Source organism: Haematobia irritans, chromosome 1 (genome assembly GCF_050003625.1).
Source record: "Haematobia irritans isolate KBUSLIRL chromosome 1, ASM5000362v1, whole genome shotgun sequence".
NCBI classification, from domain to species: domain Eukaryota; kingdom Metazoa; phylum Arthropoda; class Insecta; order Diptera; family Muscidae; genus Haematobia; species Haematobia irritans.
Window position 1 is genome coordinate 101,032,559 of NC_134397.1, and position 25,809 is coordinate 101,058,367.

General features: G+C 36.5%; 1 protein-coding gene across 3 annotated transcripts in view; it reads left to right on the forward strand.

The window, feature by feature from the left end:
- LOC142221510 (uncharacterized) overlaps positions 1-10,624 on the forward strand; it is a 549,478-nt gene extending 538,854 nt beyond the window's left edge. For all 3 annotated transcript variants that reach the window (XM_075291262.1, XM_075291261.1, XM_075291263.1), the window contains one exon: positions 8,273-10,624. In XM_075291262.1, the coding sequence (XP_075147377.1) occupies positions 8,273-10,503 (2,231 nt within the window). In that variant the 3' untranslated portion in view covers positions 10,504-10,624. The remainder of the gene's footprint in view (positions 1-8,272) is intronic.
- Positions 10,625-25,809: the final 15,185 nt, after the last annotated feature.

Below are 25,809 nucleotides of genomic sequence, written 5' to 3' on the forward strand. Positions count from 1 at the left end.
CCATTTTTGCCTTGGAATCATACCGTCCAATGCTCCTTTATTAATAATAGCCATCACAAGGCTGTCTTTTGCAACTGAGGCAAACGATCTTTGATCCCGTTTAGAGGATGGCAGCTCATCCGGTGATCGTTCCCTTTTTCCAGCTTCAAGAATTCCTTGAGCCCATTTTAAGGAATCGCTTTGCTTAGCCGACAACGTGCTTGGGTCGACTGATCCTAATTTCTTTAGGATAAACAAAGCATTTCTTCGTTCCTTGAATCTCTTTCGAGAGGGATTGCCTCCTTTTGATGTCGTCACCTTAGAAAAGGTTCGACTTGCCAAAGTGTCACCGCCAGTCGACCCGTCTACAGGTCGACTAATTGGGCCTGACTCTTGGTCGATGCCCAAATTTATAACTTCAGTCGTTACCCGTCCACTGGGCCCTGAAGTTAGCAACCCAGTGGATGACTTTGAATTTCGCTGCATGGTGGTTTATTATTTCCACCACACGTGAAATTCGTAATAAGTACTTATTACGATGAAATACTCCGCTATTAAAAAACACGTCCGTTCAGTTCGACGGTTGAAGAAGGACGCTCCGACCAAACACCAATTGTTTTTTTTTTTTTAATTTACGCATTTATATTTATACTATATTAAATTTTTATAATGAAACTTCGAAATGTGGGTTATTAAAGATTTACAGTCAGAAACAGTGCTTGATATAAACGAAATGGACTGAGCTTTTGGATAAAATATTATTTTTTTATTGCAAAAATAACAATTTTGTAATAAAAAACTGGTTTTGGTATAAAAGTTTGATATTTTGGAAGGAATTCAAAAACTCTAACAAAGGAAGAACGTGGGGTCGAGTATAAACATACATAAATAATTTTATAATATACACAAATTAAATAATATTTAGACTTAAGCGTATAAAATTTTTGGCCTTATCATAAAGCAGTTTCCGAAACAACATATAAGCGGTTTCACAGAAATTGCTCTCTTTCGATTCTCTCGCTGTGTTAATTTGATATCATTCGTCAACCCTCCCGGTTTTTATCTCTATTTCTTTCTCTATACTCTCTTTCTCTCTCTTTCGCTCTCTGAATAAAATATCACAACATATATATGTTTACTCGAAATTTGTAAATTTATATATGTTTACATTCACACATATAATTTTTATGAAACATGCATGCCCCAAACATAATATATTCTAACATATTAACATATGTGTTCCAAACATTTAGTGTTAGTTTGAGAACATTACATGTTTGCACTTAAATATATTGTGTTTAAAAATTGTGCCCGAAACACATTTTGTTTATATCGAAACATATGAAAAACATATTTTTCTAACAGTGCATGAAAGAAAATGTAGGTTTATTTCAGAAAATTTTAGCTATAATAGTTTTCAATTTGCAACATTTTACAAATAAATTAAGTTAGTTTTGTCACATTGAAGAAAATTTATTAAAAATAATAGTTTTATCTTCTCTTTAAGGAAATTCCATATGTTGAAGGAAAAAATTGGATTAAAAATCATTATAATGACGAAAAATGTCGCTATATTCATGAAAATGTTTCGTTGGATGAATTTTAATGACACATATGGCTATAATGAAGTTTTTTGTATCAGTGTAGCATTACAGCAACACTTTTCACACAATTTTTCCAATAAAACAAAAAATGTTTGACACATGACTGCCTTTTTTCGAATCACAATGTTGCAGAAACAGTTCAATGAGAGAAACAAAATTTTGTTTAAATTGCTCTTCTGTTCCATTTGTGATATACCATTTGAGTAACTTATTAATGTGAGAATCACAGAACATGGATACTGGTGTATCAAAAATGTTCAAATTGTGGATAAAATAGGAAAATTGTAAGAACGAATGTCAAAGAGAATTTGGATTTCCCCCTATTTTTTTCGTTGCTTCTTTATTCTGGGAACTGTCAAACCGCGTTTGACACCGATGGGTCTTTCGCTTTACTCTCGCACTCTGAATAAAATATCGCAATATATGTTTACTCGAAATTTCTGACTCAATATCTACCCATATTATTTTTATGAAAAATTAATGTCCCAAACATAGTATCTAATATATTAACATATATGCCCCAAACATATTATGCTATTTTAGGAGCATTACATTTTCACATTTAAATATATATTACCTCCTGTTCTGGTTTAAGAATTCTCCAAATGAAATTTTTTCTCAATCTTTATTTTCCGAACCACTACACAGAAAACGAATTCACGAAAATTTTCCAATCAAAGTCTTAATTGAGTTTTAAAAATTGTTCAATTAAAAATTTAATTGATTCGACAAATTTTTTACTTGAATAAAAAATCAATCTCAAAAGTTAATAGTATCAATTAATGTTTCAATTGATACTGTCATTTCCGTGATTGAAAACATTTCCATTAAAAACTAATTGGATCAATTTAAATTTTTAAATAAAAATTTATTTCAAACAATACATTTTGTAATCAAACTAAAAACGAAAAGTCAGATAAGAAAGTAACTGAAAATAGTTAGGTTTATATTTCAAACAATTGATTGAGTTTTGCAATCAACACCAATTAAATTTTTAATAGAATCAATTAAAAAATGAATTGAAATTTTAAAATCAAATCAATTAATTTTTTAATCAAATACTTTTGTATGCCCAATTAAAACTGTAATTGATACTATCATTTTCGTGATTGAAGACATCTCAATTAAAAGTAATTGTAATAATTAATTTCGTGATTGAATCAGAAAAATTGTTTCATGTGTTATAGCAGAATATATATTATTTTATATTTATTACCTATTGAATATTTGCATTATTAATTATTATACTATTAATGGTATTATTAATTACAATAACTTTTGCTTGTTTTATTATATTAATGAACATGAATTCATTCAAACTGTTCCTATCAATGAGGAATTTCATTTGTAAAAATTGGCAACTCAAAATCTTGCGAATTCGTAGACCAGAACAGGGGGGTTATGTTTGAAGAATTTAGCGAGAAGGACATTTTGTCTACACCGAAACATATGAAAAACATACTTTTCTATCCGTGCATTTGAAAGTATATCGAAATATTGTTTCTTTTACAGGGATTGCTGCTTCGTGCAACACAGAACTTGAGGCCGAAATGTCGGTGGACCTCTGCGAACCCATAATTACCACCAGGTCCGGGGGATTTGAATGGTCCAAAGCTATTTAAAGCCCATTTTATTCTAGATTCCGACACAATTTCCTCGATAGGAAATGATCGCTGAGCCTCTGTTACACCGCCGGAACATGGTTCAACCGTCTGATTTCCAGGGAAGTGTGTGTCCAAAAGTACCTCCAACGTCTCCTCACTGGACGTTGTCCAATTTCCCTCCGATGTTTTAATGAAACCTGGAGCGGTGTTAGTGGATGCTAGTACCTTCCGTAGTCTGGAAGCCTCTGACGTATTCTCAATACTGCTACAGTAATCATCCCAAGAGTTTTGTTGAGACCTTCTCAGTTCTCGTTTATATTCTCTCAGATTCATCTTGTAAGTGTCCCAATCCTCCGGAGCTCTTGTGGACTTTGCTTTGTTAAAGAGCTTCCTCCAGGATTTCTTCATATTACTTAACTCCGTAGTCCACCATGGCGGCCGATTTTTTCCCCTTGGCTTTCCTCTAGGGCAAGCAGCTTTCAGTGAAATGTTGAAGGCCTTAGTAATCCGCTCCACTGCGTGTTCGATATCTTGCACAGTGCTCATATTTGTCTCCGGCATTTCCGGTATCATCGAATTGAACGATTCCCTATACCTATTCCAATCAGCTTTCCTAACATTTGGCGGAAATATGGTCTTTGATGATCTGAGAAGCTATGTTTCCTCAAACTTGCCACTCAGATATCTTATCATTCAGTTCCGGAGAGGTCAACGTTACGTCCAAAACCTCTTGTCTGTTCCTGGTGACGAAGGTTGGTGCATCTCCCTTATTGCAAACTACCAGGTCAGTACGCAAAATAAACTCTATTAGCGACTCTCCCCTTGCATTAGTATCACTACTTCCCCAAATACTATGATGTGCATTTGCATCGCATCCCATAATGAGTTTTGTCTTTGTTTTTAGTGACTCCTCAACTAAGGTCTTAACGGCACAGGGTGGCATCTCCCTATCATGTCCCATGTAGACCGAAGATACCCAATATTTGCATGTGGATATCTCTAGACTGGCTACGACAGTGTCTGCATTGCTCAATGAAGGAAGCAGAAACAAGTTTAGTTCGTTTTTAGCAATTATACATGCTCGATTTATATCGGTACCGGTATTATGCAAAAGTTTGAAACCCGGAGTGCTTAATTCACAGATCTTGTTCTTATATATGTATGGTTCTTGAATAAGAACTATATCTATGTCTCCTTTCATCAGGAGAACTTTTAAGGCAGCACAAGCGGCCTTACAATGGTGAAGATTTATCTGGAGGAACCGTAGAACCATCCAAATTTTCAACCACCGTCACATCAGCCGCTTCAATTGAGTCATCAAGGGCTTCCTCTTCACAGATCTCGGTGACTCTCGCAACAATCCGCGGTTCAGTTTTGGTGAGGCTTGAGCCTGTAGAAACTTCCCGCATATGATTTTCGCCATAGTCTGCAGGTTTTATGTCTCCTTCGGCTTCGCTAGGAGATTTTTCCACTGCTGACTCTACCGGAGGCTTGTCCGTTTCGGAATCCTTTGGCTGATCGCTTTTGTATACCTTCATATGGATATCATGAAAGCCATAACTTACGCGTCCTTGGGTCTGGGCTAGATGTGGCAGCGACTCTATGTTTAATATAAACACCGCATGTCGTCTTGGTCCATCCACCTCATCCAAACGACCAACCTTCCAATCGGCGGTTGGAAGATCTGGGTTACATTCTTTTAGTCTCTCTAGTATTGACTCAGGATCAGGAGGGTTTGCCGGTATCCATGCATGTGCTCTAGGTTTAGCCGGTATGTCTTTTTTATCGACTAACTCCAAAGCGGCTCCTTCCCAAACTTCACCAATTAGCATCAATGCAGCTTTAAAGCAATCCATAGACCTCTGGTCTGCAAAAGCTATTAACTTATATCGTCCTTGATACCATCCAGCATCTTGCCGTCGAGGACTTGGTCCGGGAAACTTTTTTCGCACCTCTGAGTAGACACCAGACATCGCGTTCTCAATTTCCCCCCATTTTTGCCTTGGAATCATACCGTCCAATGCTCCTTTATTAATAATAGCCATCACAAGGCTGTCTTTTGCAACTGAGGCAAACGATCTTTGATCCCGTTTAGAGGATGGCAGCTCATCCGGTGATCGTTCCCTTTTTCCAGCTTCAAGAATTCCTTGAGCCCATTTTAAGGAATCGCTTTGCTTAGCCGACAACGTGCTTGGGTCGACTGATCCTAATTTCTTTAGGATAAACAAAGCATTTCTTCGTTCCTTGAATCTCTTTCGAGAGGGATTGCCTCCTTTTGATGTCGTCACCTTAGAAAAGGTTCGACTTGCCAAAGTGTCACCGCCAGTCGACCCGTCTACAGGTCGACTAATTGGGCCTGACTCTTGGTCGATGCCCAAATTTATAACTTCAGTCGTTACCCGTCCACTGGGCCCTGAAGTTAGCAACCCAGTGGATGACTTTGAATTTCGCTGCATGGTGGTTTATTATTTCCACCACACGTGAAATTCGTAATAAGTACTTATTACGATGAAATACTCCGCTATTAAAAAACACGTCCGTTCAGTTCGACGGTTGAAGAAGGACGCTCCGACCAAACACCAATTGTTTTTTTTTTTTAATTTACGCATTTATATTTATACTATATTAAATTTTTATAATGAAACTTCGAAATGTGGGTTATTAAAGATTTACAGTCAGAAACAGTGCTTGATATAAACGAAATGGACTGAGCTTTTGGATAAAATATTATTTTTTTATTGCAAAAATAACAATTTTGTAATAAAAAACTGGTTTTGGTATAAAAGTTTGATATTTTGGAAGGAATTCAAAAACTCTAACAAAGGAAGAACGTGGGGTCGAGTATAAACATACATAAATAATTTTATAATATACACAAATTAAATAATATTTAGACTTAAGCGTATAAAATTTTTGGCCTTATCATAAAGCAGTTTCCGAAACAACATATAAGCGGTTTCACAGAAATTGCTCTCTTTCGATTCTCTCGCTGTGTTAATTTGATATCATTCGTCAACCCTCCCGGTTTTTATCTCTATTTCTTTCTCTATACTCTCTTTCTCTCTCTTTCGCTCTCTGAATAAAATATCACAACATATATATGTTTACTCGAAATTTGTAAATTTATATATGTTTACATTCACACATATAATTTTTATGAAACATGCATGCCCCAAACATAATATATTCTAACATATTAACATATGTGTTCCAAACATTTAGTGTTAGTTTGAGAACATTACATGTTTGCACTTAAATATATTGTGTTTAAAAATTGTGCCCGAAACACATTTTGTTTATATCGAAACATATGAAAAACATATTTTTCTAACAGTGCATGAAAGAAAATGTAGGTTTATTTCAGAAAATTTTAGCTATAATAGTTTTCAATTTGCAACATTTTACAAATAAATTAAGTTAGTTTTGTCACATTGAAGAAAATTTATTAAAAATAATAGTTTTATCTTCTCTTTAAGGAAATTCCATATGTTGAAGGAAAAAATTGGATTAAAAATCATTATAATGACGAAAAATGTCGCTATATTCATGAAAATGTTTCGTTGGATGAATTTTAATGACACATATGGCTATAATGAAGTTTTTTGTATCAGTGTAGCATTACAGCAACACTTTTCACACAATTTTTCCAATAAAACAAAAAATGTTTGACACATGACTGCCTTTTTTCGAATCACAATGTTGCAGAAACAGTTCAATGAGAGAAACAAAATTTTGTTTAAATTGCTCTTCTGTTCCATTTGTGATATACCATTTGAGTAACTTATTAATGTGAGAATCACAGAACATGGATACTGGTGTATCAAAAATGTTCAAATTGTGGATAAAATAGGAAAATTGTAAGAACGAATGTCAAAGAGAATTTGGATTTCCCCCTATTTTTTTCGTTGCTTCTTTATTCTGGGAACTGTCAAACCGCGTTTGACACCGATGGGTCTTTCGCTTTACTCTCGCACTCTGAATAAAATATCGCAATATATGTTTACTCGAAATTTCTGACTCAATATCTACCCATATTATTTTTATGAAAAATTAATGTCCCAAACATAGTATCTAATATATTAACATATATGCCCCAAACATATTATGCTATTTTAGGAGCATTACATTTTCACATTTAAATATATATTACCTCCTGTTCTGGTTTAAGAATTCTCCAAATGAAATTTTTTCTCAATCTTTATTTTCCGAACCACTACACAGAAAACGAATTCACGAAAATTTTCCAATCAAAGTCTTAATTGAGTTTTAAAAATTGTTCAATTAAAAATTTAATTGATTCGACAAATTTTTTACTTGAATAAAAAATCAATCTCAAAAGTTAATAGTATCAATTAATGTTTCAATTGATACTGTCATTTCCGTGATTGAAAACATTTCCATTAAAAACTAATTGGATCAATTTAAATTTTTAAATAAAAATTTATTTCAAACAATACATTTTGTAATCAAACTAAAAACGAAAAGTCAGATAAGAAAGTAACTGAAAATAGTTAGGTTTATATTTCAAACAATTGATTGAGTTTTGCAATCAACACCAATTAAATTTTTAATAGAATCAATTAAAAAATGAATTGAAATTTTAAAATCAAATCAATTAATTTTTTAATCAAATACTTTTGTATGCCCAATTAAAACTGTAATTGATACTATCATTTTCGTGATTGAAGACATCTCAATTAAAAGTAATTGTAATAATTAATTTCGTGATTGAATCAGAAAAATTGTTTCATGTGTTATAGCAGAATATATATTATTTTATATTTATTACCTATTGAATATTTGCATTATTAATTATTATACTATTAATGGTATTATTAATTACAATAACTTTTGCTTGTTTTATTATATTAATGAACATGAATTCATTCAAACTGTTCCTATCAATGAGGAATTTCATTTGTAAAAATTGGCAACTCAAAATCTTGCGAATTCGTAGACCAGAACAGGGGGGTTATGTTTGAAGAATTTAGCGAGAAGGACATTTTGTCTACACCGAAACATATGAAAAACATACTTTTCTATCCGTGCATTTGAAAGTATATCGAAATATTGTTTCTTTTACAGGGATTGCTGCTTCGTGCAACACAGAACTTGAGGCCGAAATGTCGGTGGACCTCTGCGAACCCATAATTACCACCAGAGGACAAGACCACAACAACACATTGCATACAATATTAATCAATGCGCGGAATGCAAAATTGAAAGATACTCATAACGAAATAATTTACAAAATATTTGTACCCGCTAATGTTGTAATGGCAAAAGCTCTCATAAAGTTTAGAGAAAAATGTTTGAATTGCCCCTTAGTTGGTTTGCACGTACAAGCGAACGCAATTCCCTATTTGCATCAAAGCCCCCCAGATCATAAAATTAAGAGAATGCAAAATACCTATTTTCAAGCCAATGACACAAGTCAAATCACAATAAATTTCGATGTACGTCCTTTAACATGGCATTATTTGCTGTTAAGATTTCACGAGATTAATGCGACTGACGAGTATTTGGAAAGTTCTACTGAAACTCCTCCTATTGAAGAACACTTGGGTATGGACAAAAGAATGAATTACTCAGTACGATTTAATTTTCAAATCGATTATAAGCAGTATTCCGCCGAGAACTTTGAGTCGAAACATAAACTGTTTGATGAAGAGGTAAACAGCTTAAGACCTACGGTTTTACGAAACATTGAATTTTATCCATTGCTCAGACAAACTTATCGCGATTTTTTTTCGTTCGATTATGAGTTGGAGGCAGATGAAAATGGAACGGTGCCCACTACCTTGAATCTTACAGGAGGAGTGTTAGTTGGTTTTACATTTAATATCGGAGAAGTATATGATGTTGGTGGCACTCTGTCTCTCGTCATTTCGATGAATGTTAATGATACTGAAGAACAGAGAAAAAAACCTCGCTTATCAATTATCGAAGACGAAAGGACTGAAAAGTTTAATGACAAGTTTTTTGCAGATGATCCATTAAACAGTGCCCTCGACGGAAGTGAAAAAAGGAACCAAACAATTATTGTATGCATGAACCATGGTGACATAGGCGAACCAGTATGGCCGAATCAGTGTCGCTACGGAAAGATTCTGCTGCCAGCATCTTTTGTAATTAACAATGCCAACTCAACTACAAATAGAGGAATTCTACATATTCCTTTTCCGGAAGCCGGCTCATGGTTTATAACTATGGGTCTATATTGTGATAATAATAATAATAGTTCAGACCGAATTGAGGTGGTTAAAGAGTTTCTAAAAAAATATGCATATATGCTAGACGTCATGCATCCAAAATGCCCTTGTATAGCTAATAGAACTAATTATCGGAATTGTTTGAAGGATCCAATATGCTTTGCATCTATGAATGACAGTGACGTCGTAAAAATTAAAGGCTGCCTCCTGGATTCCAAATGTAGTTCAAAATACTTGGAAATGGTACAAAACTTCGACAATCATCAAAAAATATCTAAAGGGGAAAATGTTACATCCACAAATTGCAGTTCCTCGATTGTATTTTCAATAGGATCAGGCCCATGTATTTCTGGAAAGTGTGGACCATTTGGTCACTGTTACCACTATATGTCAGGGGGATTTGTATTTTCAACTTGTTTATGTGCAAATGGCTATCGTGGTTGGGATTGCAGCGACGATACCCAAGTTCCATCCAGCATTTCTTCACTGGTGTCCACTTTAGTATTGATTTTGAGTAATTTATTCTTAATTCCAAGTATTTATGTTGCGATACGCAGAAGCTTTTACATCGAGTCTATCATATACTTTTTTGCCATGGTATTTTCAGTTTTTTACCACGCCTGTGATTGCGAACACGAAGAGCATAGATTCTGTTTGGTTAAACTCGAAGTACTACAATTCTGCGACTTTTATTGTGGCCTAATGTCTATCTGGGCTACTCTAGTAGCAATTTCGCAAATACAAAATTCGTCATGTTTGCACATGCTTGGTGCAATTCTTTTAGCTTTTGCAACTGAGCTGAACAAACAAAGTCTATGGGCATTTTTAGCACCTGTCTTAACTGGTATTATTCTCATATCGGCTAGTTGGGGAATGCGCTGTTTTGCAACAAGGAAATGTTTTCCAGGTCCCAAATATATTAAACTTCATATGTCACTTGGAATTATTTTTGTAATCATTGGATTAATATGTTATGCCTTTCTCCAAACTCGTCAGAACTACTATATTGTACATTCAATTTGGCACATAGTAATGTCTATGAGTATTATATGCCTACTACCAACATCTAAAAATATGCCTGATGAAACTCCTAGAATAAGTTAGATGGGCAATTTTCAAAAATTTATTAACAAGCTTTAAAAATAAACAAAATTATAGTTAAGTAATACTAAAATGTAACTTATTATTGGTAAATCGGTAAAAATAAATTTGCATAACAATGTTATTGACTATTTTCTATTGACTACACACACACACACACACATATATATATATATATATATATATATAATTATATTACATGTTAGCCTGATACCGAAACAGGCAATTGACGTCCAAATGCATTATATCTAATTATACAATTATTTTTCGAGCTTCATGGACAGATATAGATTAAGGAACATGGTTAATAGAGCCATTGAAAAGAAAACGCCAGATACCAATCTATACACGCCTGGACTGTAGATGTTTCGGTTCGGGCGAATGAACCTTTCCACAGCCTTTAGTATAGATCTGGCTGGGAGAGATAACTCAATTTTGGGCCCTTTATGCTAACTCCTTATGGAGAAAACATTTGGGAAATTTCCTCTTACAAATTGAATCATCTTTTCTCCCACTGTACATCATCTTTTCATATAACTTACAAGTCCCTTAATCTTATTTTTATTTCGTTTTGTTACATAGTAAATTTCCCAAATGTTTTCTCCATAAGGAGTTAGCATAAAGGGCCCAAAATTGAGTTATCTCTCCCAGCCAGATCTATACTAAAGGCTGTGGAAAGGTTCATTCGCCCGAACCGAAACATGTACAGTCCAGGCGTGTATAGATTGGTATCTGGCGTTTTCTTTTCAATGGCTCTATTAACCATGTTCCTTAATCTATATCTGTCCATGAAGCTCGAAAAATAATTGTATAATTATATATATATATATATATATATATATATATATATATATATATATATATATATATATATATATATATATATATATATATATATATATATATATATATATATATATATATATATATATATATATATATGTATATATATATATATATATATATATATATATATATATATATATATATATATATATATATATATATATATATATATATATATATATATATATATATATATATATATATATATATATATATATATATATATATATATATATATATATATATATATATATATATATATATATATATATATATATATATATATATATATATGTATAAAGTGCATGTGCATGCTAAGATGGAGCAGTTACCCAACCATATAAGGTATTTTGGACGGTAGGTAAGCCGGAGCGACTCAAGATACCTTCCTTTAATATTCTAGAATAGATATCTGTACCCAAACTCAGGTCTACATTCGCAGATTCCAAGAATTTTTCATCGGCTAGTAAGATATTGGAAAACTTACGTTGGATAGATGGTGGCAGTGATTGGTTTGGAGTTTGCAATGTGATTCTATTTTTCTATTTTCTATTTTTTCGCGCACAGCGTAGCATTAATTTTGATTTCTGGCTCATGTACCGAGATCAATGTGGTTAGGCATACAGACTCTTTAATTAAATTGAATGTAGCGAGGCGTAGATTATTGACAATTTTTGATTTTTTAGTAATGCGTTGAGCTTGAATCCAAGAGTCCCGGACTTTACACATTCCTTTGCTATCTTCGATTTTAACAACTTTGTGAGTGGGATTTGCGGACTCTGCTTTTGCCTCTTTGTGAGGATTTTGTTTTATTGGATTCTACACCTGTTTCATGGATTCTATGTTACGATGAACACGAAGCAGACTATGATGTTGCAGCGGGCAGTATTTACAACCGGTGGTGAAACATGTGCCTTGCGGCAATAGCCGTACTTTCACACTGGTTGCTTTCGCTATACCGAATTCAGTTCCAGAAACCGCTTACATTTCCGGAGTGGATGGGTTTGTCTACATGGCCGACAAACATATCTGGCTTGCCGAGTCTTATGTCGGTCTCTTGAGGTGTTGTCACGCATGTTAATCTAAGAGGGATTGTATTATTCATTAAATTTCAATCATAATAAGAGGAAATTCTATTTGTTCGTACAACATAGGATTTAGGATCGGGATTCAGTAGGAAGTACAACTAATTTTGCAATCGGCCTAGTTATAGGTCCCTTTGCAGTGGTGCCATCAGCCACACGGACTCGATCATCAGAACCTGGATAAACTTTAGAAACTCGTTCCATTCGCCAACAATTTGGTGTTAAATTCTCGTCCTTTACAACGACCATTGTGCCTTCCTTTATGTTCTCAGTAGTGCTTTTCCATTTCTGACGTTTATGCAATTCTTTCAAGTATTCGTCTTTCCACCGAATACAGAAATGTTGGTAGATAATTTTTAATTTTTGTCACCGATTTACAAGATGCATGGGTGAATCCTCAATCTTTGGGTCTATAGGGGACCTATAAGGAAATGGCTCGGAGTTAATGCCGAGAGATCCGATGGATCCTGGGATATGGGACACAACGGCCGGTAATATAAACACGATTCAATCTTTGAAAGCAAAGTTTGAAATTCTTCAAAGGTATGTTTTGTATTACCTGCAACCTTCCGGATGTGCGACTTAAAACTATTTACCCTATCTTCCCAGAGCCCACCCATGTGGGAAGCTTCAGGTGGGATAAAGTGTCATGTAATATGGTGAACACCATAGTTTGTTTCAATGGCCTGTTGGGACGTGAGGAGGATTTTGGACGCACCAACAAAGTTGGTGCCATAGTCAGAGTGGAGGTGCAGTGGACATCCTCGTCTTGGCACAAATCTGCTAAAAGCTGCCAGAAAAGTGTTAGTGGATAGATCTGTAGTAGCCTCAAGGTGAATAGCCTTCGTTGCGAAGCATATGAATATGCACACGTAACCCTTCGTAGCACGACACCCACGGTCAGAACAATTCTTAAGGTCAAAAGGTACAGTGAAGTCTAAACCGGTATGGATAAAAGGAATTCAATCTGGGCAAGGCCGTATTCAGGGGGGGGGGGGGTGAGGGGGATCAAACCCCCCCCCCCAAATTAAAGAATATTTTTATATAAAAAAAATATATATATTTTTAGCTGCATAAAAAAATCTTATCGAAGATGTTGAAGAAAAGCTGGAGGTTTTATTTTGAAAAACGCTTACCTATAAAACATGCACAAATCATAGAATACTAGTTGAAAAGACGGTCGAAAAAAAACAAATTGTTTTTGTTCTCGCACCACAAATTTCATTTTTGGAAAATGTATTTCTGCTTTTTATGTGTGTTTGTTGTTCTTTTTGTGAACATGGCTCGCTTTGTTTGGCCATAGCAACAACAACGAAACGGCCAAACACACATATGTAAATGAAATGGCGCAAAACCTGCGAAAAGAACCTGCCTAATTTAGCGATGGAAGCACTTGGAGAGTGCAATAAAGAGATATTTCCAAACGTGCATATTCTTTTAAAAATTTTGGTCACTTTGCCAGTTACTCAGGGATGGAAAATACAATTTTTAAGAAAGTACAAAAAAGGTATTTTTTGAGCGGAAAGGTACTTTTTACTAAATTTCAACAAAAATTTCACTGGAAGATTATTGTCAAGAGACTGAATTTTAAAGAAAATAAAATTTTGACAAACTTTTCTATATAAATAAAATTTTGCAAAAAATTCTATAGAAAAAAAATGTTGCAAAATTTTTTCTATAGAAATAAAATTTTCACAAAATTTTCTATAAAAATAAAATTTTGCAAAAATTCTATATAGAAATAAAATTTTGACAACATTTTCTACCGAAATAAAAAATCGATAATATAGAATCGCATTCTTTTTTCGACTAAAGGCCGGTACTCTGTTCGGTTTTCGCGTTGAAACTCCATACAAAACCAAAACATGCGAAAAACTAGCGAAATTTTTTCCATTTGTGGTACTTTGTTTTTTTCGAGTTGAAAAACTGACGTAACTCGCATAGTCAGTATTTTCATAACATGGCGCCATTTGCAATGTGAATTAAGAAATAATTTATTTATTAAACTGATTTTTGTGAATTTACAACACAAAAGTGGATCTGATTATTATTTAAAAATGTAATCTGATGATTGATAAAACAAAGTATAACATGGAGTTGTATTTCCATAATAAACTAGCAACAATATCTAGCCGCTCCCTACTATATGGTAGAATATAAATAATGTACATATATAACATGAAATTTAAACACAAATGTTAACAAAATAAAACCTTTATTTGGTGAATTATATTTTACAATCGTTTCATTTGTACTGGGCATCGGGATAATAAACACGAAACATAATTTAAACAAAAGGAGGCACAGCAATTGATGTTCCAAAACAAGCATTAGCACTTCAACCAACATGTATAGTACCGAGGTAGCAATGAATGGAATCACAAGAATTAATTGCTATGTTCCAAAAAATAAAATGCAACTCTGTAAAATTAGTTTTTTAATTCCAAAGATATTTGTAAAATAACTTCGCCTGCTTCTTCTTTTTCAAATTATTTATTTTGTATGCGTGTGTGTGTAAATCGAGCCACTAGTTGCGTATGTATATGTAATCATTTCGTGACAGTCTGCGATGTTGTCAATACATTTCGACGAATTAAACGCAAAAAAGTCCCAAAATGGCTGTATTTTCCCCCTCAAAATATATTGTCAACACTATCATTTTTCAACGCGAAACAATGATTGAGTGGAACTTTTTTCGCACCAACAAACAGAGTACCGGTCTAAACCAAAAAATGCGAAAAATTTGCGAAATTTTTTTCCATTTGTGATACTTTGTTTTTTCGTGTTGAAAAACTGACGTTTATAGCACGGCGTCATTTGTAATGTGAATTAAGAAATAATTTATTTATTAAAAACTATTTGTGCGGGTTTATAAATCAAACACGGACCATATTTTTGTTCCGAAACTATACAAAGGATCAAAGGAATAGCAGATCAATTGCCCAAGGAAAAATAAAATGTTATTTTGTAAAAACAAGCAACAACCACCAACTTAATCCAATATCGCTCCCTGTAAAATAGCGCTCCAAGCTACCTAAAAACACGCCGCTTTCTATGTGCGAAATAATGGTTTCCATAAAAATTTTTCGCAAGAATGAACATAGTACCGGTCTTAAAACATTCTTGAAGTTCAATAAAATCCTGTTTTTGACTGTGTCTTTTACAAAATCGAGATTTTCTTCCCACATGAACATGTCTGTTTTGCCATAAGGCCGGTACTCTGTTCGGTTTTCGCGTTGAAACTCCATACAAAACCAAAAAATGCGAAAAATTTGCGAAATTTTTTCCATTTGTGATACTTTGTTTTTTCGTGTTGAAAAACTGACGTTTATAGCACGGCGTCATTTGCAATGTGAATTAAGAAATAATTTATTTATTAAAAACTATTTGTGCGGGTTTATAAATCAAACACGGACCATATTTTTGTTCCGAAACTATACAAAGGATCAAAGGAATAGCAGATCAATTGCCCAAGGAAAAATAAAATGTTATTTTGTAAAAACAAGCAACAACCACCAACTTAATACAATATCGCTCCCTGTAAAATAGCGCTCCAAGCTACCTAAAAAAACGCCGCTTTCTATGTGCGAAATAATGGTTTCCATAAAAATTTTTCGCAAGAATGAACATAGTACCGGCCTATATTTGTAAAAGACTATTAGCAAATAAGGTTGATAAAGACTTTCTCAAAATATTAAAATATTTTGTCAAAGCTATTGTACCATAAATCTGATATCGACTCAAAAATGTCTACACAAAAGGTAACGGACGGACAGACGGACATGGTTATATCGACTCAGGGACCCACCCTGATCATTATTGCCAAAGACACAATGTGTCTATCTCGTCTCCTTCTGGGTGTTACAAACATATGCACTAACTTATAATACCCTGTTCCACAGTGTGGCGCAGGGTATAAATATGGGAAGCATTTAAATCTGAAGCAATTTTAAGGAAACTTCGCAAAAGTTTATTTATGATTTATCTCTCGATATATATGTATTAAAATTTTAGGAAAATTACAGTCATTTTTACAACTTTTCAACTAAGCAGTGGCGATTTTACAAGGAAAATGTTGGTATTTTGACCTTTTTTGTCGAAATCAGAAAAACATATATATGGGAGCTATATCTAAATCTGAACCGATTTCAACCAAATTGAGCACGCATACCTTCAATGCTAATTCTACTCCCTGTGCAAAATTTCAACCAAATTGGGCCAAAACTCTAGCTATTAGAACCATATTAGTCCATATCGGGCGAAAGATATATATGGGAGCTATATCTAAATCTGAACCGATTTCAATTCAATTTTCCACACTTAACAGCACTACTAATTTTACTCCTAGTGCAAAATTTCAAACAGATTGGACCAAAACTCTGGCTTCTAGGACCATATTAGTCCATATCGGACGAAAGATATATATGGGAGCTATATCTAAATCTGAATCGATTTCAACCAAATTTGGCACGCATAGCTACAATGCTAAATCTACTTCCTGTGCAAAATTTCAACAAAATTCCGCCAAAAATCTGGCTTCTGGGGCGATATAAGTCCATATCGGACGAAAGATATATATGGGAGCTATATCTAAATCTGAACCGATTTCAATCAAATTTTGCACACTTGACTATACGTCTAAGTGCTATGTTTGTACAAAATTTCAAGAAAATCGGTATAAAACTCTGGCTGCTGGGTCCATATTAGTGCATATCGGGCGAAAGATATATATGGGAGCTATATCTAAATCTGAACCGATTTCTTCCAAAATCAATAGGGATCTATTCTGACCCAAATTAGGAACATGTGCCAAATTTGAAGGCGATTGAACTTAAATTGCGACCTAGACTTCGATCACAAAAATGTGTTCACACACAGACGGACGGACAGACGGGCATGGTTAAATCGACTCAGGGACCCACCCTGAGCATTATTGCCAAAGCCACCATGTGTCTATCTCGTATCCTTCTGGGTGTTACAAACATATGCACTAACTTATAATACCCTGTTCCACAGTGTGTCGCAGGGTATAAATATTGTATACATACCTATGCATAAATAAAATTTTCTACACATGAGATTATATGAATATTTTTTTTTAAAGTTGATATCCGAGCTCGATATCGTAAGGTTTGCAAACAAATTCTTTGCTATAAAAAAAAAACATACAAAAAGGGTAGCTTTCAGAGTCCCTATCTTGGACACCTACCATAAGTAGACAAAATTCTTTCTCAAATATAATTTATTACCCAATTCATGACAAAATTATACCCATTACCTTTTCTTATGTAATTATATTGTGGTGAGATAAACTTTTAGCTCCCCCTACTCGTATTAATTACCCATAAAAAGATAATGCACGAGTGGAGACATGAACCTTAAAAAACATGTAACTACTTTCTTATCCGCGCCAGGTTATGCCATATCTTGGGGCTAAATACGCCCTATTAGCTTTCCTTATATAAATATATTTATACTGAGGGTTTGGTAATAAGATATATGTTTCTACGGCGGAACAAAATAAAAAGAAAATACGCGTATAAAGCTAAGATAATATTAAACGATGTTGTTGATTTAAATACGTATAAATTTTGAATAATAATAATTTGGCAATAAATGTAAAATGAGCGTAATTAAAAGACTGGTCAATGAATACTTGTATAAGAAAACAAAATTAACAGACAGACTATAAGGCCAGCATATTTTTAGGCAGTATGAGGTTGTGCGTAGCAATTTGCTCTCTCCTCGCTATAACAGATGGATATCTTCTAGATTATCTTCTGGTACTTATCCTGGCGCCGAGCTTACGCTGGCTCGATATTCAAGTACTTGTTGAAAAGTAGGTGTTATTCGTATCTCCAACTCTATCTGCAATGTATTCGTTGGTTGAGTATCGATCTGCTGCGTCAGTGCGTTGGCGTTGTACTACAATGGAGTGACGGATTTCTGCAACTGCTGTACCAAAATTGTATTGCATCTGTTGTTGAGTGGCGGCAAATGATGTTGAGCTGCTTGTGGTGACAATTCCAAACTCAGTATCACTGTTCCCCAATGGATGGTATATTTAGCACGTGGTACCCTGGGAATGTTTCTTGGTGGAGTCTCTGAGATTTTTTCCTAGGTGGAGGCAGGAGGGCTTCAATCATATGGCACCTTGTGGATGACTCTGTTAGCGTGGTGACCGCTACCGTGTACACCTATCGCTGAAACACTCAATCAGAATATCCCGTTGTCAACCAGTGGCTCGCGTTATGAGAAATTTTACAGCGAACACTATTGTAACTGCGACGTCACCTGCTAACACAGTTCTGCTGGAAAATTTTCTTAATTCTGTGCGCTTCCACGTGTGCTATAATACAGCTAAAGATGACTTGTCTGTGCGCCTTAGTTGTCAATAAAATGAAGCGCCAAATTCTAATCATCACCGACTACTCTCTGCCTTTGACAATTCATTCTATGAAATTGACAAACATCCCTGTCCCCACAGGCGGTGTACACATACATCATCATGTGATTCCAATGCATGGGGTGTTCATATGTATAACCGATTGATTTAAACACAGGGTGACGTTACACCCCTTCTTTGCGGAAAGTGCTAAAGATCCATTTGGAAATTAAGCCTTCTGTGTCATTATTGGGATATTCTTTTGCACCAGTAAAATTTCAGCTGAGGATATATTGATTGATTGTTCACTGAAATTTGATCGATACTTTCGATAAGTACTATAAAAGAACCGATACATGTAGACAACTACTTGAAACGATCTTGGAAAGGAGGAAATCGTTCCAAGACATCTTCAAAATCTGAATAATAGGAGAAATGAACCTTTACATTCCTTCCCTCGAGGTCAGTGGACTCCTGTGGCATATCGTCGAGTCTAGGCCAGGTACATTCAGGGTTGGCAAGCCATGGTGGCCCATGCCACCACACCACATTATTTTCCGACCTCACATGAAACCAATTCGATGGATTAACAACCTGTGTAATCCTAGATACATGATTCACCACAAATGTCGACCAGAAACAAGGAGGTTTGGCCAATCCAATAGCACAATAGTAAAATCTGTCCAACAAAAAATTGTGTAATCATGAATCCGTAATTGTGGAATGATATGGTCGATCATTTCAGTAAGTAAAGTCGCATCGCAGAGTTCAAGCCTAGAGATTGAAAGCGTCTTCAAAGGTGCCACTTTAGTCTTGCAGAAAATCAGATGGACGGAAGTGTATGACCTCCCTTTTATCCTGACATAAAGGGCTGCTGCATAAGCCTCCTCGGAGGCGTCACTAAATCCGTGGAATTGGACTTCGCAGTAGTCCAACCACCTTGGCACTGCTATAGAATTAATAGATATATATATACCCCTAGAAATTTTATATAGAGACTGAGGTCATTATATAGAGAGTGAGGTCATATGTTCTCGTCCCACTCTGTACCTTCAGCCCAAATGGACTGCATAATAATCTTGGCAATAACAATTGTAGGCGGAAGCCATCCCGCGGGGTCGAACACTTTGGCTATATGAGAAAGAACCGTTTTCTTTTTTTATAAAGACCGTCGTCGGAGTTAGGAGAGACTGAAAAGTAGAATAAATCGGACGAGACATTCCAACCCCAAGAGTTTTCGCAGTGCTTCTATCGTCAAATTCCTAAAAATCTTAATTCAAAAGGTGTTCTTTCGGAAGATCGGAAACGATTGTTCTGGAATTTGACGTCCAATTTCTCATTAAAACCCCAGCAGACCGTAAGGCCTCCATGAGTTGATTCCTGCATTCAACCGCAGTCGCAATGGAATGGGCACCGGCTAAAGCGTCATCTACATACATTGAGTTCCCGAGTAAATGGTGATACGGTCAAAATTTGGTCAATATAAACTTGACGTATTTCTTTCAATTTTACATTTTAAAAACCTGAACACCCCTCATTTTGAAGGTATGTGTGTGTAGAATGTTGCTCCTATTTTGATTTTGGAATTCACTCTTCAGTTGTCAAAATGCCGTCCAAGCAAGAAGAGCAGCGTATCAAAATTTTGCTCGCGCATCGCGAAAATCCGAGCTACTCGCACGCAAAGCTGGCAAAATCGCTAAAAGTTGCCAAATCAACCGTTACAAATGTAATTAAAGTGTTTGGGGAACGTTTGTTGACAGCCAGGAAGTCTGGATCGGGGGGAAATCGAAAACCGTAAGCCGCTGAGACGACAAAGAGAGTTGCCGGTAGTTTCAAGCGAAACCCTAACCTCTCTCTCCGAGATGCCGCAAATAAGCTGGGTGTATCGTCTACAACCGTGCATCGAGCCAAAAAACGAGCCAGACTATCGACTTACAAGAAGGTAGTGACTCCAAATCGCGATGATAAACCAAATACGACGGCCAAAGCGCGATCCCGGAGGCTGTATACGACGATGCTGACGAAGTTTGACTGCGTGGTAATGGACGATGAAACCTACGTCAAAGCCGACTACAAGCAGCTTCCGGGACAGGAGTTTTATACGGCAAAAGGAAGGGGAAAGGTAGCAGATATTTTCAAGCACATAAAACTGTCAAAGTTCGCAAAGAAATATCTGGTTTGGCAAGCCATCTTTACATGTGGCTTGAAAAGCACCATTTTCATAGCTTCCGGGACTGTCAACCAAGAAATTTACGTGAAAGTGTGTTTGAATAAACGTCTGCTACCTTTCCTGAAGAAACACGGTTGTACCGTACTGTTTTGGCCGGATTTGGCATCTTGCCATTACGGTAAAAAGGCCATGGAGTGGTACGCCGCCAACAACGTGCAGGTGGTTCCCAAGGACAAGAACCCCCCCAACACGCCAGAGTTCCGCCCAATTGAGAAATACTGGGCTATTGTCAAGCGGAACCTAAAGTAGACCAAAAAAACTGCTAAGGACGAACAGCAGTTCAAGGCAAACTGGCTTTCTGCGGCGAAGAAGGTGGACAATGTGGCTGTGCAAAATCTGATGGCAGGTGTCAAGCGTGAGGCCCGGCAATTCGGATTTGGAAAAGCGAAAGCCTAACAGAATATTTTTTCTGAATTTTATACTAATTAAACTTGAAAAAGAAATTTAATTTGATTTTTTAAATAAACGATTTCACCGATTTACACACGTTTTCCCTTGACCAAATTTTGACCGTATCACCCTTTATATCTGACGCTAATGGATAGCAACTCTGGACATCATCGGCCAATTGCATGATGGTCCGTATAGCCATATATGAAGCGCAATTAACCCCAAATGTCACCGTATCGAGCTGGTAATCACGACAGTGTAGGATTCTTTGAAATGTTCTGTGCTCGGGATTCACCAGTATCTGGCGATACATTTTCGTTATGTCTCCATTGAAGACATATCGAAAAAATCGCCACCTAAGTATCAAAACTACAAGATCATTTTGAAGTATAGGACCTATGTATAAAATGTTGAGGCGTCTACCATCGGAGGAGGGTGAAGAAGCATTAAAAACAACCCTAAATTTAGTCGTGGTGCTCGGTTCCCTCAAGAAACGAGCTTCGTTTCGAATGAATTGTGCCATGGCTATATTTCTAGATTGGCCCAAATTCATATCCTGCAAAAATTCCTCCTTTAATGGAAGAAATACAACATACCGCCCTTCCTTATTTCTCGTAGTCGTAGAAGCGTATAAGTTCCCACAAAATTTATCAGCGTGGGATAAGAACGTCTTCTTTGCAAGATCTTCCACCTCCCAAAATCGTGAAATCTCTTTATCCAATGAGATTTCACAGTAGTAGGATACGACTTTAGGGATTGAAGATTTGGATTCAAAAGGAATTGGACCAGTCAGAATCCACCCAAACACTGTCTCCTGTGCAAGTAAGGATCCACAAATTTGTTGTCTAACCCCGGACAGCATTATGACGGGAAGTAAATCACCTATAATGAGGAGGTCGATTTTTGAACTTTCGTAGAATCGAGGATCAGCCAAAGCAATTTGTGGCAAATTTACAAGGGCATTAGGATGAAAGGTAACATACTCGTATGGAAGACTTCCCGATAGGTGCGGGACAACTAATGCGGAAGTAGAAATCTCAAAGTCGTCCCTCACCATAAAGCCTAGTCCGAAGCTGCATTCCTTATGAACGGTAGCAGAGACGGAATCATTTAAACCCGAAATGGTTGCACTCGTTCGCCGAAAGGGTAATGTGAGAGCATTGAATAATCGCTCCGAAATAAAGGTACCCTAGGAACCGGAATCGACCAACGCCTCTCGAGTGACTTGCGAACCAATTGTGGATTACACCACCTCCCATGTCGCTGGACTGTACATTGGACGAAGTAGACGGAAGTTGGCGTAGGGAGGAATCGGTAGTGGAAGTGGTATTCAAATTAGATCCAGTAGTCACCGACAATTGTTCCCTATAAAGCAATGTGTTGTGCCGTTTGTGACATTTCAAGCAACAGTTCTTGCTAGTACAATTCTTCGAAGAGTGCACCTTAGAAAAACAGTTGAGGCAAAGATTGGATCGTTTGACTTCGGAGAACTTTTGTTTAACGCTCATCTCCAAAAATTTTGGACATTTGCGAAGGAAATGCTCTTCTGTGGGACACAACCGACATTTTGGAGCACTAACCTTATGTTAGGTTAGGTTAGGTTAAAGTGGCAGCACGATTAAATTTCAGGCTCACTTAGACTATTCAGTCCATTGTGATACCACATTTAACTAAAAGTACCTATTACATATGGGCACTTCTAGTCTTAACCACTGAAACTTCTCTATTAATTACTTTTGTTGAACCAACCAGATTGCTCCAAAAACATTAGCAGACTGCTTAAGTTAACGTTTTCCAGGTCCGCCAGTAATCTAAAGCTATATGCTCCTAAAAATCGCTTACGCCTTATACAAAAAGCAGGACACTCACACAAGAGCTGTTTAATTGATTCCTTTTCCTCCACATCATGACAGCTTATACAATAGTCATTATACTTCGCACCTATAGTTTTTGCAAATTCACCTATCAAGCAGCGACCCGTTATAGCAGATATCAGGAGTGCTATCTGGCGCCTTGAGGACACTAGCATATCTAGTCTGCGGTTATTCGAATTTCCAGATCTTTAGAATATACTCCGAACCCCATCAGTATAGAAATCTATATATCTTTTATTCCCCGGGGCTCCTCCTCCTTCAGGAGGAGTTCTATCACTTGTCCTGGTGTGGCTGAAATACGTCTCTTTATTAGAAGTTCGTCTAACAGCCTAAGTATACCTGGATCAACATTCAGAGTTGTCAGTCCATTTAATATCGAGCTCGGATGAACATTATTGAACGCCCCTTCGATGTCTAGAAACGCCACGATTGTGTATTCTTTGACAGAGAGTAAGCTTTCAATAAAGCTGACTAGTTCATGCAATGCGGTCTCGGTCGACCTGCCCTTCGAGTATGCATGCTGTCGTTTCAAGAGCAAACTTGAATCCACGCAAGTTTTAAGATACATGTCTATCATTCTCTCCAGGGTCTTAAGTAGTAATGAGGATAAACTGATTGGTCGGAAATCCTTCGCACTCGAGTGAGAAGCTTTTCCCGGTTTAGGTATGAAGACGACTTTTGTTTCTCTCCACTTTTCTGGAATATATGCTAAGTTTACATATCGTTTATATATCACCGTCAACCAGGGGATAATTCTTTCAGCCACTGCTTATAATTCCGCCGGAGTAATTCCATTAGATCCGGGGGATTTGAATGGTCCAAAGCTATTTAACGCCCATTTTATTCTAGATTCCGACACAATTTCCTCGATAGAAAATGACCGATGAGCTTCTGTTACACCGCCAGAACATGGTTCAACCGTCTGATTTCCAGGGAAGTCTGTGTCCAAAAGTACCTCCAACGTCTCCTCACTGGACGTTGTCCAATTTCCCTCCGATGTTTTAATGAAACCTGGAGCGGTGTTAGTGGATGCTAGTACCTTCCGTAGTCTGGAGGCCTCTGACGTATTCTCAATACTGCTACAGTAATCATCCCAAGAGTTTTGTTGAGACCTTCTCAGTTCTCGTTTATATGCTCTCAGATTCATCTTGTAAGTGTCCCAATCCTCCGGAGCTCTTGTGGTCTTTGCTTTGTTAAAGAGCTTCCTGCAGGATTTCCTCATATTACTTAACTCCGTAGTCCACCATGGCGGCCGATTTTTTCCCCTTGACTTTCCTCTAGGGCATGCAGCTTTTAGTTACACGTTGAAGGCCTTAGTAATCCGCTCCACTGCGTGTTCGATATCTTGCACAGTGCTCATATTTGCCTCTGGCATTTCCAGTATCATCAAATTGAACGATTTCCTATACCTATTCCAATCAGCTTTCCTAACATTTGGCGGAAATATGGTCTTTGAAGTACGAACAGCCAATCTGAAACTAATGTAGCGATGATCTGAGAAGCTATGTTCCCTCAAAACTTGCCACTCAGATATCTTATCATTCAGTTCCGTAGAGGTCAAAGTGACGTCCAAAATCTCTTGCCTGTTTCTGGTGACGAAGGTTGGTGTATCTCCCTTATTGCAAACTACCAGGTTAGTACGCAAAATAAACTCTATTAGCGACTCTCCCCTTGCATTAGTATCACTACTTCCCCAAATACTATGATATGCATTTGCATCGCATCCCATAATGAGTTTTGTCTTTGTTTTTAGTGACTCCTCAACTAAGGTCTTAACGGCACAGGGTGGCATCTCCCTATCATGTCCCATGTAGACCGAAGATACCCAATATTTGCATTTGGATATCTCTAGACTGGCTACGACAGTGTCTGCATTGTTCAATGAAGGAAGTAGAAACTAGTTTAGTTCGTTTTTAGCAATTATACATGCTCGATTTATATCGTTACCGGTATTATGCAAAAGTTAGAAACCCTGAGTGCTTAATTCACAGATCTTGTTCATATATGTATGGTTCTTGAATAAGAACTATATCTATGTCTCCTTTCATCAGGAGAACTTTTAAGGCAGCACAAGCGGCCTTACAATGGTGAAGATTTATCTGGAGGAACCGTAGAACCATCCAAATTTTCAACCACCGTCACATCAGCCGCTTCAATTGAGTCATCAAGGGCTTCCTCTTCACAGATCTCGGTGCCTCTCGCAACAATCCGCGGCTCAGCTTTGGTGAGGCTTGAGCCTGTAGAAACTTCCCGCATATGATTTTCGCCATAGTCTGCAGGTTTTATGTCTCCTTCGGCTTCGCTAGGAGATGTTTTCACTGCTGTTTCTACCGGAGGCTTGTCCGCTTCGGAATTCTTTGGTTGATCGCTTTTGTATACCTTCATATGGATATCATGAAAGCCATAACTTACACGTCCTTGGGTCTGGGCTAGATGTGGCAGCGACTGTATGTTTAATATAAACACCGCATGTCGTCGTGGTCCATCCACCTCATCCAA